This window comes from Electrona antarctica (genome assembly GCF_951216825.1).
Source record: "Electrona antarctica genome assembly, chromosome: 17".
Taxonomy (NCBI): domain Eukaryota; kingdom Metazoa; phylum Chordata; class Actinopteri; order Myctophiformes; family Myctophidae; genus Electrona; species Electrona antarctica.
Window position 1 is genome coordinate 35,882,110 of NC_136798.1, and position 20,739 is coordinate 35,902,848.

Consider the following 20,739-nt stretch of genomic DNA (forward strand, 5'->3'; position numbering starts at 1 on the left):
ACCCTTATAGATCTTTAACTCTTGAGAGTGTAAATTGAAACCCTTTGGTTTCATTCTACGCTCGCAAGAGTCTACACAATCAAAGAATGTAAGTTATTATGTACGCAGTTAATTGAACAGGTCCATTTGGGTCCATTCTAACACTCTCCGGGTTTAATTAAGATTGGAAACTAGAAAAAGTGCCCCTCGGGGCACAGGTCTCCACCAGGGCAGGTCAGGTTGTGGCCTCCTGGTGGCGCTATAATAGGCCAATGTGAAAAGGGTGCCATTTCTTCATACGCCTTTGATGGCAATTGGATGATTTGAGGCATTTTGTTCCAAAAATGTGTTTTGCAAAAATCAACCTGTTGGTGGCGCTATAACAGGCCAATATGAAAAGGGTGGGATATATTCCTCAGCCTAGTAAGAAAATGTGTGAAAGATTTCACGTAAATTGCATGCTGCGTTCATGATTTGAGGCTTTTGTTCAAAACAGGGCAATCTTGCAAACTGTGAAAGCCAATTATAGCCAATTAGGATGGAATATGAAATATCGGACAGATCAGACTTGAGCACATGACCATAGAGATACTGTGTAACGATTTGTGAGATTTTTGGACAGAATCTGGAGGAGTAATATCAAAAAATGTGTTTTACAAAAGTCGGCCTCCTGGTGGCGCTATAAAAGGCAGATGCGGAAAATGCAGGTCAAAGGTTTGTCCTTGGCCTCTAGGGAGTGTGCATGCAACGTTTCACGCAGATCGGTGCAGTTTTAGGTAAAAAATGTGAAAAGCTGCCTCATGGTGGCGCTATAACAGGCCGTTCTGGAAAATGTGGGGCAGAGGTTCATCGTTGGCATCCAGGGAGTGTGTGTGCAAAGTTTGGCATCGACCGGGTTAACGGTGCCGGAGATTAGCTGGTAACAGACGGACGGAAGGACGGACACACACACGGACGGAGTGCAAAACATACTCTCTCCCCATGCCTTCGGCCTGGTGGAGACAATAATGATTTGACACATTTCTCATTAGGCCCCTGTCCGGTTCAGAGGAGTGTCAGGAGTTCTGCCACAGCACAGTAGCAGTGTTGATTTTGACAGCAAATTTTGACTTTAGTTTTAGTCATAGTTTTTTGGATAAAATTCCATTTCGTTTTTGTCACACTTTAGTCACCTGGAATGTTTAGTTTAGTTTTGTTAGTCTAGTTTTTGTCGACTAAATAATAGGCCTACAGTTGATTTTGTCGACTGAAATGTATTTTGGCAGGCCTTGATGGCGTCGTAATGGCTGATTTAAAGCTACAAGCGTTGTGAGCTTGTAGATCTATTAAATTATAAAATGACTTGTCTTTTAGTTCTACTGGATCTCTTCTCCATTAGCTCCGCCTCCTCCCTAACGTTTTAGTCTAGTTTTTATTTTAGTCTTAAGACTATAGCTTTTTATTTCGTTTTTTTTAATCAGTATTTCGTCAGTGAAAAAAGGTAGTCGATATGACGAAAAATGTTGGTCGACTACCTTTTTTCCTTCCTTTTAGTCGACGAAATCAACACCACACACTCCTGACAGGAGGACAGTGGAGAGCGAGAGAATGTAATTTTGCTTCATCACAAGCTCCGACGTGAGATGCAGCGAAGCAGGTCCACCTCTGCAATACTCCATTGCATTATTCATGTGGAGTGTTGAATAACAATTCTTCCATCACTCTTTTTTTCTCTTGCTCTCTCTCTCTCTCTCTCTCTCTCTCTCTCTCTCTCTCTCTCTACTACCCCCCAATCCCAAATCCAATCTGTTCTACCACAGCTCTGTTGGGACAGTGTTGGAACACACACACACACATACATGAACACTGGCACTGGCACTCGCACACCTATATACACACACAGATACGCACGCACGCACGCACACACACACACACACACACACACACACACGCAAACACACACATTCTCTCTCTCTCTCTCTCTCTGACACAATACCGCAAGGCAGAATTATTTACTCTAGTCCTACAAGACCCCAGTAAATTACATCTGGCCACAGTAGTTGTTTTTAGTGTGTCTGAACAAACAACTGACTACTAGGGGGCACCGGGCACAGCTGTGTCGTATAGCTCAATCATCAGTTTGTCACCTCCTCCTTCACATTCAATATATACCCCGCGATCTTTTGTGGCCAGATGTAATTTCCTGGGGTCTAGTAGGACTATAGTAAATAATAATAAAGAAATCGCTGTAACGTTTTGTAAAATAGTTTAGCCACTTGTTCGAATGCCCCCGCCCCCCTGTCAGAAAATAGCTAAAATCGCTAAAACAAAAGGAAGCAGGCAAATTAAAGAAAATTAACACTCACCTTTTACTTTCACGAATAACTAGCTAAAACATGAACCTTGGTTGAAAAAAGTTGTCCTTTTGTGTAGTTGTATAAAATGACCGTGTGCTCTCGAACTCTTTTCTTTCAAAGGTAGTGGCTCCTGAACCGGCACCTTTATCCAATTTCTGCAAGCTCTCAAACTGGGACTTTGAGGTCACGCAATCTCATTGGCTATTATGGCTAACTGCCCTCCTGGAACATTTCTCTGACCTTAACCACAGCAAACCAATACGTAAACGTAACAATTTATTATACCGTTATTGACCTCATACCTAAACTTAACTCACATAAATGCCAAAACACATTGATTTTAATGTAATGCATGCAATTAGGTCGGCTCCACTCGGCTCTGCCTGTTTTAGCAATGCATCATGGGTATTGGGTAGTACTGCTGGTTCACTACCTAATTAAATTATTATTATTACGGTACTGGTTGCTGGGCCTGAAGCAGCCAGCCAACTGTGATATAAATCTATGCATGTTAAGAAGTGTGCTGTATTTTGTACATCCTAATATGAGTGATAGCACTTCCTTACATGCTTACAAATCTAGTGCAGTTGAATCTTTCCTTTTGCTCATTTCAATTTTCTTCTAACAGCGTGTAGAGTTTAAAGGATACAAGGTGAACTTATAGAGACCTTGTGACTCACACTCAGACACTCTCTTTCACACTGCACACTCTCTCTCTCTCTCTCTCTCTCTCTCTCTCTCACACACACACACACACACACACACACACACACACACACACACACACACACACACACACACACACACACACACACACACACACACACACACACACACACACACTTCTCCATCACCCCGACCATCGTGTTAGGTAATTGGGTCCTTGGTGAGTCACTCCCTAATTGGTGGGTAGCATGCCTGTCAATAACGCAGGTATTTCAAGGCAGTATAGCCTGAAGCCGGCATTAGAGAGACAGACAGAGAGACCAAAATGGAGCCAGAACTCACTGGGATTCACCAGAGCATAAAACCGCCTAGCTCAGGGGCAGCGCTGTTTTATCTTTTAATTTGTTTTTCTTTTTACCTCACACCTGTACCCATTTATATCTTAGGGCCTCACTGGCTAACTTCATACCCAAATGCTAGAAGTTTCACCCAATTGAGGAAACCAACAAGCTGGCGGGGTGGGGGGGGGGGTGGGGGATTGTTTATGTCAATGTTTTAATTGGGGATTTACTGGATTTGGATTAAGCCACCAACCAATTCTGCCAAAGCCAATTTAACCACCGACTGGCACCGAGTGAAATGTGTATGTAGCCTATTATGCTGAAGAGCACAAAGCTGCACCTTTGTAGATTTTTGATTTAGATGGAAATCACATGTGAAAAAGTGTAGTGAAGTCTTGTGTTAGCAGCACACTTTCCTGCTGTTTAACAGAGTAGTATCATTTGATACTATACCCTGATAATCCAATTGATAATCCAATGGATTAGCCTCTTGGCTAATCCAATTCATACCACGATATTATTATGTCAGGTTACATTTGTTTCTGTTTTTGTTCCAGTGCTTAGTTGAAGCTAGCATTCCACTGCCTCCTTTAATCTTTTTCATTGCTTCACTCGTTCTTATGCAGACAGCTTTACTTTTCCCTTCAATAATAACTCTATAAATCTATCTATCTATCTATCTATCTATCTATCTATCTATCTATCTATCTATCTATCTATCTATCTATCTATTGTGGCAGCGGTGGCCGAACGGATTGCGGAGCGGTCTTGATACCGGAAGGTCGCCAGTTCGAATCAGCGGTCCGACACGTTAAAATTACCACCGCTGAAGTGCCCTTGAACAAGGCATTGAACCATTACGATGAAATGTTCTATGAGCAGGGCCTGGCTGGAAACAAGTTCTTGAGCTTAGCCCAGATACCCTGGGTAAATGTAGTAATCATTTCATTTCTGTCTGGTAGTGATGGCTGGGCAGATCGTGAAGAGGTCGTGCAGAACTATGAGCAGGAGGCTGAGGGTGGCATCACCATGAAGCTGCAGTCGGAGGAGGTGACATCCTTTGATGACTACTTCCTGAAGCTGCGCCTGGACACCAACACCAGAAACCCCTGGTTCGCCGAGTTCTGGCAGTACCGCTTCCAGTGTCGCATTCCAGGCCACCCACAGGAGAACAAGAAATACAAGAAAGTCTGCTCTGGTGAGGGTCCATCAACTCAGAGAGATTTAATAGGCCTATCTCACAGCCCGCTTGCCACTTCCGGTAAATAGTGGTGTCTTTAACATTAGCATTTACACGTTTTTTTCTCTGGAGAATCTAAGTACATTTTCTAATGTAAAAATGTGACAGACCAATATTATTATGAAGCAAACAAGATGGTAAATCAGCTCGAACAGATAGAACAAACCTTACCTTGAGAAAACAAAAGTTGTAGACTTCTTAAATTACCTCTGTTAACATGTAGCGTCTATGGAGTGACGTCACGCTATCACCACTAACCCCGAAAGGGGGCGTATTAAGGGGGGCAGGGAAATTCTGTGAGATGGGCTTATTGGCTGTGCTGGCAAAGATTTAATGCACTTGGCGAGATCCAAGGCCCTCCCATAGTGTTGTTTTCAAAATGATGGTTGTTGAGCTGTTTTTTCCCCCTCTTTTTTTCCCTCATACTTTTTTTTAGTAATTATTAAAATGAATGGACAAGGACAGCCTCACTTTCTCAATTCTGGCACTAGGCAATGTTGTCAGTGAGTGGGTTATTTAAGTGGATACATGATTGATTGCACATTTTGAATGGTAATGGAATGCTGTGTGCTTTCTCCCTTTTTCCTATACGTGAATATTCTCTCTGCTCGCCCACTCAAGGTGATCACGGTAAATTCAAATCAACATGTTTGAATCTTATTTATAGCCAGACTATGTATGCAACGTGTCAAAGCGACAGGAAATGCTACGCTCAGTCACATTCAAAATGCAGAGATTGGCATGCTTTCAATCAAATGATGAATGTGAATCAGGATTGTAACTTAATGGGTTGATAATGCATGCATACTGTGTGGCAACCTTTTCATGTTTTATGCTAGATCACCTCAAGTCAAACGTAATGTAAGCTTCACTTTAAATGTTAATCTCGAAAAGCGGAGCTAACGCCAAGCAATATAATTACCTCGACTATCCCTGTTACTGTTTTACATCAATTTCTATTTATTTAAATGTATATTTCTTTCATTTTCCAAGATCTTCAAGGTGGTAAGTGCATATTTCTAGCCCAAACGAAGGCACTTTTTTAAATTTATTTTGTATTATTATTTTTGCACATGCACTGTACTGTGGCCTATCAGCATCTCACTCCTACAGGACGTAGAAGAGTTTGACTGATGTGTCGATGAGGAGGGGAATTGAAATTCCCTCAGGCCTGATTTCCACTCGGTTGGGAGCCGGCATCATCATGAAGTGAAAATAGCAGGTCTGCAAGCCCACAAAGTGCCGCGGTGTGGCACGTTGTGAGCTTGTAGATCTGCTATTTTGGGCTCGCAAAATGGAAATCAGGCATCAGATTGCTTAGTTTATAGGGACAATTTTAGAGATCTTGGGTGTGGACGGTATCAGTCAAACTCTGCTGCAGAGGACAGGGCTTGTTTTTGAGTAGTACAAAATATACATTTAAAAAAAACGTATATAGAGGAATGATTCCCCCGTACACACACTGTGAAATCCTGACTGAGCATTCATTTCAATTGGGCAACAGCGTACTCTTTCAGTGCACATCAGTGGTTTTCAACTAGTGGTCCGGGACCACCAGTGGTCCTAATGGAGAGTTGGTATAACCAAATGGACCCGTCCCTTATAGATCTTTAACTCTTGAGAGTGTAAATTGAAACCCTTTGGTTTCATTCTACGCTCTCAAGAGTTCAATTATTGTTATGTATTGTTAGAAGATCTGCGTTACTTAATTTACAAGAAGTCTACACAACCAGAGAATTGGTACTCAGATGTATTTTGATCATTTGCCTCTCCTAATGGTACCACATCAACACAGCATGGAATTGTGGAACAAAATCTTATCCAACGGCAACAAATGATTATTTTGGTGTTAGCATTATGTTATGCTTTAGCTATTGAAAAATAGCAGATCTACAAGCTCGTAGCGCGCCACTCGGTGGCGCGCTATGAGCTTGTAGATCTGCTATTTTTGAAAAATCGAAGAACGACTGACATAGAAACATAGCTTTTTCAGAAAACTGTCAGGATGTAGAAGACATTTTTTAGAATCGGATCTCAGGTCAAAATGGGTTCAAGTTTTGGGTCTGGGAGGCAATCTCATCAAATCAAGTGGTCCAGCTGGTCCGTCCGTGGCTCAAATGCCGAAATAAATAATGAACCTTATGTGAAAGTGGTTGAAAAGCACCGGTGTAAATGATGCTCAGGGTTTTGCAGTGCACACAGTTGTATTGGACCCCACACCCCCTGAAACACTGTGGTATGAGACAGCACCGTATCTCCCAGCTATAGACACGGTCCATCACACCCTCTCTGCTGCATGTCCGCTGTCAAAGACACCACGTCTCTGTCAATCATGTGTTATAGAGAAACACAGAAATATATATTTAAAAAATAAATAGCAGATCTAGAAGCCTCGCAAGGAGGAATAACAAAAATGAAAAATCACAGTAGGATATATACTCTGTGGAAGAGAAAAGCTAAAATGCAACACTGATGACTGTAACGTTTATATTTTGGTTTCACTGCGTGACAGCGCTTTTACCAGACTCAGCTGGCCTGACTATCAAGAGCATTTATTTATTTATTCATTTATTTATTTTAATTTACAACACATGTCCAAAGTCTTAGCAGTTTGCCTCAAGTTGGTTCTCGATGTCTAAATCCTGCTAAGCCTCTGGACACCATGTTGTGTGTTCCTCACTGACACCATGTTGTGTGTTCCTCACTGAATTGCAATTATATTTTTCTGTAAAACAGCTAATGTCTGCAGCGTATTTTCAAGGTCTGTTTCAAGGGGATTTTCTCAGTGCGGAAATGCACCCGTTGCACACAGATTTTGCAGCACAATATTTGTTGTGTCATCGCCCACAGTGCAACTGCACCCCTCAACACTGCACAAAAAATCCAAATCCCAACACTGAGTCGAACGACAACCAATGACAATAACAGATTTTCAACAGAACCTTTTCTGTGGCAAATTTGTTATTTTCTGTTCACGGAAAATAACCCTTTTTTCCCCGCAGTCGTTTGACAAAGTACATTCTTTAACACGCTCCTCCCGACTGACACGGTCCTCTCTTCCCCCGCTGACAGGAAACGAGAGCCTGCATGAGAACTACGTGCAGGACAGCAAGATGGGCTTCGTCATCAACGCCATCTACGCCATGGCTCACGGCCTGCACGACATGCACACCGTGCTGTGCCCGGGCCAGCCGGGGCTGTGCCCGGCCATGGACCCCATCGACGGCAGCAAGCTGCTGGACTACCTGCTCAAGACCTCCTTCAGAGGCGTGTCGGGGGAGGAGGTGTACTTCGACGAAAACGGAGATACGCCTGGCAGGTGAGAAGATGTGGAGAGAGAGAGAGAGAGAGAGAGAGAGAGAGAGTGTCGTGGGAGGTGACAGGAAATGGGAAAAAGGACGGCGAGAGATTCCGTTCTGATTTGTGTCTTTTTCGCTCCCTATTTTATCTCTTGCTCAGCCTCTCCCTCTGTGTGTCTCTCTCTCTCTCTCTGTTTCTCTCTCTCTCTCATGTCTTTCTCTCTCATGCACGCACGCACGCACACGCGCACACACGCACACACACACACACACACACACACACACACACACCATGTAATGAGTTCAGACTGGAACAGATCAAGTCGATCGTTCACTGCGGAAATCATTTCCATTTAGTCCAGCAGACAGAAGCTGACAGTCACAAAATGCACTTGTGTCATTTCTTTGCTAGATGTCAGATGTGTAGCCGAAACCGCCTCATTCAATATCCACTTGATATGTCACAGTGCGCTCCGCACAGTTCGGCGAGGGAGTGTGGCGTGCTGTGAGCTCCGCTATTTTCTGTGGGCAGCACAGTGCAGATAACCAAGAATAAGGCATTGCTTCCAATCATGCTGGAAGAAACATATTATGTATACATAATTATACAGATGTTTGTCAAAAAAGGTGGTTTGATTTGAATCCTTGTCATCACTCACATTCTTCATCTCCTATCTCCCACCTCCCCCCTTGCGCTACGAATGCAATCTCATTATTTAAATCCATCTACGGTCTCTCTCTGCCCATTATCCTTTCTGTGTTTTTCTCTTGACCAAACTCTTTTCCAATGGGCTATATGCACACAGAATAACTTCCTACTTCCGGGGCTGCTTCCCTACTTCCTTCACAGGTGTTACCGATGATACTAATAAGGCTCTGTGGACCCTTATGGGTCCATTTAGTTCCATTTGTGCACTCTCAGAGTTATTGGGGTTCCCAGAGTGACACACCTGTACGGGGCCATTTGGAACCCACTCAAGAACACTTTGAGACCCACTGGTGATGCAGAGTGTTTCCAGTGAGCCAACATGCACAACAGCAGCACCGTGACTCTGTTTGGGCAGAATGGAAATGAAATGATTACTATATTTACCCAGGGTATCAAGAACTTGTTTCCAGCCAGGCCCTGCTCATAGAACATTTCATCGTAGTGGTTCAATGCCTTGTTCAAGGGCACTTCAGCGGTGGTAATTTTAACGTGTCGGACCGCTGATTCGAACTGGCGACCTTCCGGTATCAAGACCGCTCCGCAATCCGTTCGGCCACCGCTGCCACTTAACAACAGACAACAGAGCCTTCATTAGTATCATCGGTAACACCTTGACGGAAGTAGGGAAGTGGCCCAAGTTATTTCCAAAACGGCGTGTGTATATATATATATATATATATCCCATTGCTAACTTCTTCCACCCTCTCCCTCAGGTATGACATCATGAATCTGCAGAATGTGGGTGAGGATCACTATGACTACATCCTGGTGGGCTCGTGGCACGAGGGCTTCCTGAACATCGATGACAACAAGCTGTGGTCCAACAGCAGCGACCCGGTGCGCTCGGTCTGCAGTGAGCCTTGCTCCAAAGGACAGATCAAGGTATGGACATGACACAACTAGTGTTAAATTAGTGTTTTAAGCATTGTTATAATTTAGCTATTGAAAAATAGCAGATCTACAAGCTCATAGCGCGCCACCGAGTGGCGCGCTACGAGCTTGTAGGTCTGCTATTTTTTAAAAAAAGTGAAAATAAAATTTAAAAATAAATCTTTTTTTTTTTTTTTTTTTTTTTAAATAATTTGGGGACCCCCTAAAATAATTTGGCGACCCCCGAGGTGTCGCGACCCACGGGTTGAGAACCCCTGTGTTAAAGGGACATCTCACCGCTGGGAGAGTCACTCAATGTTAATAGTATTTGTAGTAAGATAACAGTAGCACAATTTGAAATTTGCACAAAAATAATGTAGGCTGTGTGTTTGACTATAGGGTTTGACCGGATTGCTACAATGCCCATAATGCTTTGGTGCACTCACCTCACCTTGTGGATAGGGGGAGCGGGCTGTCTTACGAAATGGTAAATGGTGCATTTATATAGCGCCTTTATCCTAGCCTGGCTAATAAGCCAGACTCAAATCACACTGTCGTGTGGTATTTGAGTCTGGAGATGCTGTGTATGGATCTTGTTTCCTGGGGGGCGGGTTCAAACATTTTCTCTTTGACGCAATTGGTCAGAGCTACTGTCAGTCAAAGGTCTCAAGCATTGAACGTCACTGTTCCAAAGCCCGCCCATATTGCATACCGTGTCCCGATTGGCCACACCAGGTCTCTGGTGTAGGAAATGGGCGTACAATTGAGCCTCTCCAGACCGTAATCCGCTGGCAGGCAATTTTGTTTTTGCCAACGGCTGATTCGGTCTGGCTTATTAGCCAGGCTACCTTTATCCAAGGCAAACACAAACACATTCATACACCGATTGCGGCGGAAGCCATGCAAAGTACCAACCAGCACATAGGGAGCAATTTGGGGTTCAGTGTCTTGCCCAAGGACACTTCGACATGTAGACAGCAGGAGCTGGGATTCGAACCGCCGACCCACGGATCATTGGACGACCTGCTCTACCTCCTGAGCCACAGTCGCCCCCGCCAGACATCACTGAGATGACATGTAGTCCAGGAAGGAAGTGAGAGCAGTCCGTGACATCACGGACACTTTGAAATACTAAAATATGTAAAAACAAACACATATTGCATGTTTATTGTTTACCAACTCCATCATATAGCTGGGGACCACCTGGAACCGGCTTCAAGGACCACTGGTGGTCCCCGGACCACTGGTTGAAAACCACCGCTCTACAATAGCTTTGCTGAAAATGGCCGATCGTGGCGCATTTGTGAGGTCGTCTCCCAGAACAGTGGCTACTGCATGGGGTTTAATGCTATTCATGGCTTTTGGATGCAGCCTACTTCAGCAGCCAGTGGGTGGGATTGGCTGTGCAGAGCAACACGGTGGGCAACAGAACGTTTGGCCATGTTCAGCTTAACCTGTGGTGAGCCAATAGCCTATATGCATTATGCACACACGCCATTTTGGAGAGAGCTTGGGCCACTTCCCTATACTTCCTTCACAGGTGTTACCGATGATACTACCGATGAGGCTCTGTTCCATTCTGGTCAAACCGAGTCGGGGTGCTGCTATTGTGCGTGTTGGCTCCTCTGGAAACACTCTGCTACTTGAGTGGGTTCCAAATGGCCCCTTTACGGCCTCTTCCTTTTGTGTGACATCCTCTGTAATATGATAATAAAAGTGGGATGGCATGATATATGCTGTGAGTGGAATGAAGAAAATGAAAAAGGAAAGAAATTACTGGATTTGTGTAAGATAAATAATGATAACAATGCTTTTTCGGTCATTTGTCTGGAAACTAATTACGTGTTTTAAAAAAATCGTATTGTGAACCTAGTATCGTGATTCGAATTGTATCGTGAGTTGAGTGACTAGTCGTTACATGCCTATAGTCAGTATAAATAAAAACTAAAGGGCCCCAGCAGGATGCTCTTTGGGACCAGACGCCTGCTTGCAGCATGTTTCACTTGCAGGCTTTCACTCTATGGGAGGAAACCGGTCACAAAGAGATAAAAAAGAGAGAAGTATGACTAAGTAACAGAAGCTGCTGTAGACTGTTGTAATCTGTTTGCCATATCAGATGGACAAAAAGTTGAAAAATAATCATTACAAAGTGATAACCCAAAATAAAGCACTAAAGGCCTACAAGGAACTTCGAGGAGTATTTAAACAACAATGACTCAGTCATAACTGTATGTAGCGCCTGTTTTCGTTCGTTTCCGACGTTCTTTTGTTGGTTCACGCACTGTGTTTTGTTGCGGCTTTCCTCTAGCTCCAGTTAGCTCATACCATTAGCTTCTCTTTCCACTCGCTCCAAGGTTGCGGCTTTCACAGTATGGATTATTTTATTATGCCGTTCAGACTGGGGTTTAAGGGTAAGTCTCCATTGGCTTAGAGGCAGCCTAGAGGCAGCAAATAATGAAAAAGTGTCCATTACAGTCGTCTTTACGGTCGCCAGTAGTGGTGCGTGCAAATGTAGTCCAGGCACTTTTCAAGCACCTGGCAAAAAGGACTTATATATGAATTACACAGCCCATAAGCCTTGAATTCACGGAGATGTTTAGTTTTTTGTAGCATTCCTGAGCCAATACTTTGATACTCAGTCAATAGAAGACTCAGTAGGAGACTGCTTGTGCAAAAATAATGTTAAACTTTAAAGAGTGAATAATGCATTTAGAATGTCTGGAGGGATGAAAGGCTAGTATTTTTCTAGGCCAACCGTCCGCCAGTGCTGTAACATGGTGGTACCTCAACTTGCTACCTCAATTCACTTCAATTCAAAGGCATTTTAATGGCAGGAGAAAACATACGTTTACATTGCCAAAGTAAGTATCAAAATATAATAAAACAGTTGAAAATGTGGAAAGTGAGTATGGTATACACATTTGGAGGGGATACAGAATAGTTTTAACAGAGTTATCTACATGTTATAATATTGGATGAAAAGCTTTTTGGGAAAAAAATAGCAGCAATATTTTGCAGTCATTTTGGGACAAATAGCAGCATTGTTTTTCTCAAAAGTATTTAAATAACATAAGCACTCCGTAACATATCTGTCTGTTGGGCTGGCTCCACTGTTGTAGCTCGGCCAAAAATAGGGCGACAAGAAATTGATGAGAGGAAAGAGTAGGAGGTGAAGTAGACTTTGAAGAGGTGTGTTTCAGACTGAAGTGAGTCTGCAGTCCTGACAGAGGGCCAGGCTATTCCACAGCTTGGGAGTCTAGGACAGTGGAAACAGTGGATCGGGACCCATCTGTGGGTCACCGGACAATTTGTATGGGTCACGACTCGATGAAAAATCCCATTTTCTTTTCCTACTTAAAAAAAAAGATTTTCTTTTAAGATTTATTTTTTTAAAGAATTTTATACATTTTAAAACAAACAAATCTAAGAAATTCCATGAATAAGAGGTGGGTCAAATGCGAAGAACAAATTTCACTGCGGTAACGTGTGTAACAAATCGTACAACTTTGACTTTGATAAAAAAAAATAAAAAAAAATAAAGACAGATCTACAAGCTTGCGGCACGAAGCGACGTGTTGTGCGCTTGTAGATCTGCTATTTTCAACCACAGCCAACAAACGTCAGGGAGTGATTGGGTCCAGATGGATTACATCCAGAACCAGTCCTTTCTGCATCTGTTCAAAATATGCTTCACACACTGAATAAATAATTACATTTAGAAATAAATGTATCATTTATACATGTGCGTGTGTGCGTGCGTGTGAGAGAAATAGAGAGACACACAACATTCAACAATATAAATGAATAATATTAGGCATATGAATTCATTTTATTTTAATAAATTTTTCGTCAGTGAAAAAAAGCCAGTCGACGAATATTTTTCGTCATAGTTTTAGTCGAACAAAATCAACAATTTAGACAATTTACAATTTAGGCATTTAGCAGACGCTCTTAATCCAGAGCGATTTACATTAAGCAAGTCGCTCTGGATTAAGAGCGTCTGCTAAATGCCTAAATTGTAAATTGTCTAAATTGTTGATTTTGTTCGACTAAAACTATGACGAAAAATATTCGTCGACTGGCTTTTTTCACTGACAAAAATTTAATTAAAATAAAATGAATTCATATGCATAATATTATTCATTTATGCATACATTGGTTCCTCCCGGTAAATAGAAACTGTAGTATTGAGCCTAGCTTGAGGAAATGCCCTGGTTCTCAGCCCAGACATACAGTAATTCCCCCTGAGACGGCAAGGATGCATCCTCTGACTGTCCAGCATGCTGTCGCTTCTCTGTCTAACTGCTTTGTTTTGCTGCCCCACTTATCACCCTTACTTTACATATCACAGCACCAATAACAAACATCCTAGTGCGTGAGCAGAGTGTAAATTCTTCTGGCCTTGTTTTCGTAAGTCTGGGAGAAAGAAAACTGGCGCTGTGTACTTAAACAGCACCAACATAACGTTATTGTTTTGCAACCTCTTGATATCTTTTTTTTATTTACATATTATTTATTGATTTTTCTTTACAACATAATACTCTCAAAGCAATTATTCACATATATTGTTTTCCATACACCCAAATGGCAGCACAAACACTAAACAAAATCTTCAAAGAACTGAATACAAAGCAAAAAATAAAACCATTACATACAGTCAAACAAACAAACAAATGCACAATGACTTCCCCTTGATATCTGATTATTAATTTAGCTCGGGGCAATTGAGATCACGTCTCAATTTGTATATAGCTATTTGTATTTTGTCTTGTTCTGTTGCTTGTTGTCACAGCCTCCGCTTCCGCTGGTGTTGGGAATAACGGTAACTGTATCATTTCTGTGTGCAGGTGATCAGGAAAGGTGAGGTGAGCTGTTGCTGGATCTGCACGACGTGCAAGGACAACGAGATAGTCCAGGATGAGTTCACGTGCAAGGCCTGTGACCTGGGATGGTGGCCTGATGAGGAGCTCGAGGGTAAGTGAAGGCTCAGCCAGTCATCTTGTCTCCAGCACTGACTCCATCCCACTACATCCATGCCATTATCAACATGTGTCATATATTTTTGAGTGGTGTAAACCACTCCTACGACTGGCTTTGTTAGTTTACGTGTCTGTCTGTCTGTGCTCAAAAAATGAGCACGGTTGCTATGGTCACCCAGTTCACATGGGTGTTATTTCATTACGTCAGACATTACGTCAGACCACAGCTGATCAGTCTATATAAGACCTTACACCACTCAGTTCACACAGGTATGATCTTTTATTATTGCAACAATAACATACAAGCACAGAAAAATCGCTAGTCACACGTTGTTGTTGTTGTTGTTGTTGTTGTTAGATCTCGGGGGCTCAAACTTAACACTTACAGTCCATATCGCCACACCTCCACTGGCTCATTACTTTATGTAATACTTTATGTGTACTTTATGTGTACTTTATGTGTACTTTGTGCGTGCGTGCGTGCGTGCGTGCGTGCGTGCGTGCGTGCGTGCGTGCGTGCGTGTCACAGTGTATTCTCTATGTACAACAGATTCGTATGTTCAACTTCACAGTGTATTCTATCTACAACATATGGTGTCAAGGGTTGGGGTTTAAGGCCAAGGAAGAGCCGCCACCCCAAACGTTTCACGTCATGTGATCAATCTATATCAGTCAAATCATGTTCCTTATTCCATTCCAATAGGTAGCCTATCATGCTTTTGCCCACGCAAGCCCTCTTTTCACACCACTTACTGACACTCTTGTTTTCATAAAAAAGCTCATTGTTTCAGCCTACGTACGCAACCAACCTTCAATGGCCTGTTTTACGGGTCCATTTGGTTTGTACACTGTCTGAGTTCAATTAGCTCTGGTCCATTAGCAAGCTCTCTCTAACGCTCAGTCAGTCAGGAATAGGCTTTCAACGTTTAAAACCGCCTTGTTTCGGTGAGAAGCTAAATTAATTGTATCATTTATTTTTTTACTACAGTTTAGATATCATACTCTATTAGAAATGTACAGTTCCTGGCAGAATGAGAGTTAAATTAACAGTATTGTACAGTCCATCTTTCTTTCCTCGTCTAACCCAATCAACCCAAACGACCCTCAAAGGTTCATAACCACCCCAACAAGGCAATGTAAAATACTACTTAAACTATCTCAACACCATACAGTTGGGTGCCACCGATATTGTCCCTTATCATTTGACGCATTTAGGCCTGACCTCAAAATTTAAAAAAATCCTTCTAAATCCTCCAGTTTTCTGAAATAACTCGGTGGCGCGCTATGAGCTTGTAGATCTGCTATTTTTCAATAGCTAAATTATAACATAATGTTTAAAACACCAAAAGGGGTGTCCTTTTGCGCAGATCACGCAAACCTCAGCAAAAAGAAAAGGACAATATCGATGGCCTCCAACTGTATATCCATATGTGTTTTGTCATAATTATTAATCTTTATCAGCTGCTCTCTCAGCTGATAACATCCCATTGTCCTCCTCCCCCCTCTCCAGAGTCCTGATTATACCTGCCAAACATTCCTATGCTTGGCTCTCTGCCGAGCTGCTCTAAAATGTCTCTTGCCTCTCCATCATTTGTTGTGACCAGCAGTTATTTAGACGGCAAATTGGTGAGCTGAGAGATGCTCTCAGTTCCCGGGTGAACCGTTAACACAGCGAGAGTCTTGTTCCCCCTTCCCCTCTTCATCCTTATGAGCGCAGACCTTGTGTGAATACAATGTGTTTTACGTCAGTCTATACATTCAATTGGTTGTGGCTTTTTAAAAGGTCCTTTGAGATCCTGTGCCTTTGTCATTTGTTGTTTTCTGTTGAGGTCAAGACCGAGAGTGGGGGTAAGCAGTGAGTGTGTATTTGAATTATTCAACAGAAAGCTACTTAAAGCTCTGGCATGACAGTAGCCTATAGGTTTTAGAGGCATAACGCATTTAAGGCATGTGTGAGAAAGGATGAAGTGCATTTCATCTTCGCCAACATTTGCCATTTGCAGCGCGTGAGGCCGATGGCCAGATAAGCTAAGCTAGCTGGGTGGTCAAAATAAAGGTGATAAGAGTTCTCAGGAGTGGCGCCTTATCTTTTTGAGTGCAGGTCTTTCATAGAACCGTATGTAAAGTGATATTTTTGATATGTTTTTATATATAGCAAATTCACATTCGGTTTCATTTTGGAAAGGATAATGAGGAAAATTACACTATTTAAACCAAATGTGGATTGATAGATTCTAGCACTAGCTATTGTCATGGCACTTTCCCTTGCCTCGACGACCTTGCAAGCATATGCAAAGGCTGAATTAATGGGTGGTCTGACCGACTCAACACCGGGCACTGTACTCCCTGTGGGGGTGTGGAACGTGTGTGTCGAATTTGAAGTCGGCGGGGCGAAACAGTTCTCGAGTTACGTGCATTACAGCAGTACACATGTACAGACAGACAGACATATTGACAGACAGACGTACAGAGACGTGGTGCTATAGATAGTATCTGTTGTTAGGTTCTTATCTTACTTATGATCCTTGATGACTTTTTCTATGCATGATGATGTGTTGTCTTGTTCTTGCTTACTGTATTACCTTGTGTTGTTCTTGGTTACTGTAAATCGCTCTGGATTAAGAGCATCTGCTCTACAATTGTAAATTGTAGATATTTTCTTATGGGACGTACGCCTGCGGTTTTCCCTATGCATAGACCTTGGCTGTGATGGCAGCCAGTGAATATAATGCTATTAGGAGCAGTGCATCATTTGTGGGGTTTTAAACCGACTCAAGGGACATCAATGTTCTCCCATTAAGCTGGAAGTTCCGCTGTGTGCCGGGATGACAAATGCACACTACTTGTGTGTCATGAATCATTACTCATGATCAAATATTCACATGCATAAAAACGCACGCACGCACGCACGCACGCACGCATGCACGCACGCACGCACGCACGCACGCACGCACGCACGCACGCACGCACGCACGCACGCACGCACGCACGCACGCACGCACACACACACACACAGCCACACACACAGCCACACACACAGCCACACACACACACACGGCCGCACGCCATGGTGCAACATGAGGATGAGCGAGGGCTACAGCTTTTGTGTCTGCGTGTGAATTAGTTCACCAGAAATGTCAGGCCATCTTTGAAGTGCCATGATGTCACGTCCATTACCTTCATCACCTCCCCGGTGTCTCTAAATCTGCTCCTTCCCACTGGTTCTGCATTCTTGTATTATTCCTTGATATGGGCTGATGTTTCCTTCAAAAAGGTTTGTTTGGCAATCAGTAAAACGGACTTATATTATGATTTATGACGGGGGTACAAAAACTCCTTTAATGTATAGAGAGACACAAGAATCAGGCTGACGATCTTTTCCACCTGATCTTTCCAGGCTGCCATCCGCTGCCTCTGAAGGTCCTCAACTGGGCAGACGTGGAGTCCATCGTGGCGGTGGCGTTCTCCTGCGTCGGCATCCTCGTCACGGCCTTCGTCACCTTCATCTTCATCCAGTACCGCGACACGCCGGTGGTCAAGTCGTCCAGCCGGGAGCTCTGCCTGATCATCCTGACGGGCATCTTCCTGGGCTACATCTGCCCGTTCACCCTGATCGCCCGCCCCACCGTGGTCTCCTGCTACCTGCAGCGCCTCCTGGTGGGCCTCTCCTCCGCCATGTGCTACTCAGCCCTGGTGACCAAGACCAACCGCATCGCCCGCATCCTGGCGGGCAGCAAGAAGAAGATCTGCACCAAGAAGCCCCGTTTCATGAGCGCGTGGGCGCAGGTGGTCATCGCCTCCATGCTGATCAGCGTGCAGCTCACGCTGGAGATCACGCTCATCATCCTGGAGCCGCCGGCGCCCGTCAAGTCCTACCCGAGCATCCGCGAGGTCTACCTCATCTGCAACACCAGCAACGTCGGCATGGTGGCGCCGCTGGGCTACAACGGCCTGCTGATCATGAGCTGCACCTACTACGCCTTCAAGACGCGCAACGTGCCGGCCAACTTCAACGAGGCCAAGTACATCGCCTTCACCATGTACACCACCTGCATCATCTGGCTGGCGTTCGTGCCCATCTACTTTGGCTCCAACTACAAGATCATCACCACGTCCTTCTCCGTGAGCCTGAGCGTCACCGTGGCGCTGAGCTGCATGTTCTCGCCCAAGATGTACATCATCATCGCCAAGCCGGAGAGGAACGTGCGCAGCGCCTTCACCACGTCCGACGTGGTGCGCATGCACGTCGGAGACGGGAAGTCCGTGACTCCTGCCGGGAGCAACAGCCTGTTCAATATGTTCCGCAGGAAGAAGAATGGAAAGAATGGATCCGGCAGCGCCAAGTGAGTGACCTGTAGCTTCTATGAGGCTTTATATTACACTTACTGAATTATGCTTAGTGGGGTGCCTGTGCAGATAATTGATAGTTTGAGGCCTGAATGCTCAAATGGTGCTGTGACTCATCTAGTGATCTCCTATACAATATTTGTACTGTAAATGATCATTATTTTGATGATAAGAATGAAAGCATGTAAGAGTGAATTCATATTGTGGAATCTTTACTGCAGAACAATTTGAGTCTTCATGCATCTCGCTATCAGCACAGTTTTTCTTCTCAGCACCACAATGTGTTCCATGTCAATCTTTATTGTCCAATTGTTTAGATCACTGTTTCCCAAACAACATGTATAATTTGTAAAACAAACAAATCTAAGAAATTCCACACATAAACAAAAAAATATATAATTTAGAAGTAGGCTAGTGAAAATAGCCGATCTACAAGATATGCTATTTTCACTAGTTTGGGTCCCGGGCAAACGTCTAAGATAAACTACTGGGTTTAGATGGTACAGTTTATAAATGAGAGATAAAAAAAAGAAATAGATATAACACATGTCCCACCACCTTAGAATACCGTATAACTTGGCTGTCAATGGCGATTACATTTTATAAAGGCCTCCCAAGTGTAACACTTTGGTAATGATTAATTTTAGACCAGTGGGCCATGCTGATTATCTCATGACTTACAGTTGGGTGCCACCGATATTGTCCCTTATCATTTGACCCATTTAGGCCTGACCTCAACATTTTAAAAAATCCTACTAAATCCTCCAGTTTTCTGAAATAAATATTTTCACGATTTTTCAAAAATAGCAGACCTACAAGCTCGTAGCGCGCCACTCGGTGGCGCGCTATGAGCTTGTAGATCTGCTATTTTTCAATAGCTAAATTATAATTATAACAATGTCCCGCCCAAAATGGGTTAACTGTCCTTTTGCGCAGATCACGCAAACCTCAGCAAAAAGAAAAGGACAATATCGATGGCCTCCAACTGTATGATGATCAACACATTTATTTTACTCACTTCAATTTTACAGACACACTTCTATTTAGACCACAAATTTACGCCTGATTTATACTTTGTCGTACGATGGTGCACGACACCGGTAAACGATGCAGTATACATTTTGCATATAGGCCAGAGCTATTTTGGGGATTTTTTTGTTTTTGCTTATAAAGGCATAGAGTACCCCTCCCCACGTAGGGATGTCAGGGTTAACTTAATGTGGTTAAATATATAAGTCTTGTATAAAACTACCTTGAGATTCACAGCAAAGACAGCAACGACTGTCTTAACGTAAGCAATGGACAAAGAATGAGAGGGGTCCAACTACCTTTCTGTGTTTGTTGTCTTTCACCCTTACAACGCTGTGTCCTAAACCACTTTAAGCTGTATAGAGTACTGATCCGATGCAGTGACATACAGGTATAGCCTGGCAAATGTTTGGCACAGGGTTCTCGACCCCTGTCCTGGAGAGCTGCTCTGTCAAAGAAATCTTGGTACAGTTTCTAGAGGGGATATTTTATGAACATGGTAAATTCCCGAGTGTTGATTTAAATCTGAGAGTTCAACAATGGTCCCTTACACTCTCAAGAGTTAAATGAACACAGGATGTTCCGTAATTTTGTGCCAACAACTGCTGTATCAGCCAAATGATGGTAGGTCAAATTACCAACTGTTTTTTTTTTATCACACATTTGGTGGTTTTGTTTGCTGTCTTGCCCCTGTGGCTGGTAGGGTGAAGGTCTCTATAAACATCTGTTCAGATTGTTGGGCAGCCAAATAATACCCCTTTGACAATGTAGCCTCCAGGTAGGCCATTTGCAACCCTTTTGGTTTTGGTTTATTCTGAATTCCTCTCACATTTAAAGGACCGTACTGGCATCACTGCATGACATCGTCTATTTATCAATCAACTTATCAATGTAGACCGTTTTTCTGTAAATTCCACTTTCCTTTTATTGTGTATGTTCACATT

At 43.3% G+C, this 20,739-nt stretch overlaps 1 protein-coding gene across 1 annotated transcript in view; it reads left to right on the plus strand.

Moving 5' to 3' along the window:
• grm1a (glutamate receptor, metabotropic 1a) overlaps window positions 1-20,739 on the plus strand; it is a gene marked incomplete at its 5' end in the record, with an annotated part of 42,526 nt that overhangs the window by 19,851 nt on the left and 1,936 nt on the right. Inside the window, 6 exons of the mRNA XM_079526981.1 lie at window positions 4,285-4,526; window positions 6,448-6,462; window positions 7,635-7,881; window positions 9,284-9,452; window positions 14,288-14,414; window positions 17,817-18,762. Coding sequence (XP_079383107.1) covers window positions 4,285-4,526; window positions 6,448-6,462; window positions 7,635-7,881; window positions 9,284-9,452; window positions 14,288-14,414; window positions 17,817-18,762 — 1,746 coding nt within the window. The remainder of the gene's footprint in view (window positions 1-4,284; window positions 4,527-6,447; window positions 6,463-7,634; window positions 7,882-9,283; window positions 9,453-14,287; window positions 14,415-17,816; window positions 18,763-20,739) is intronic.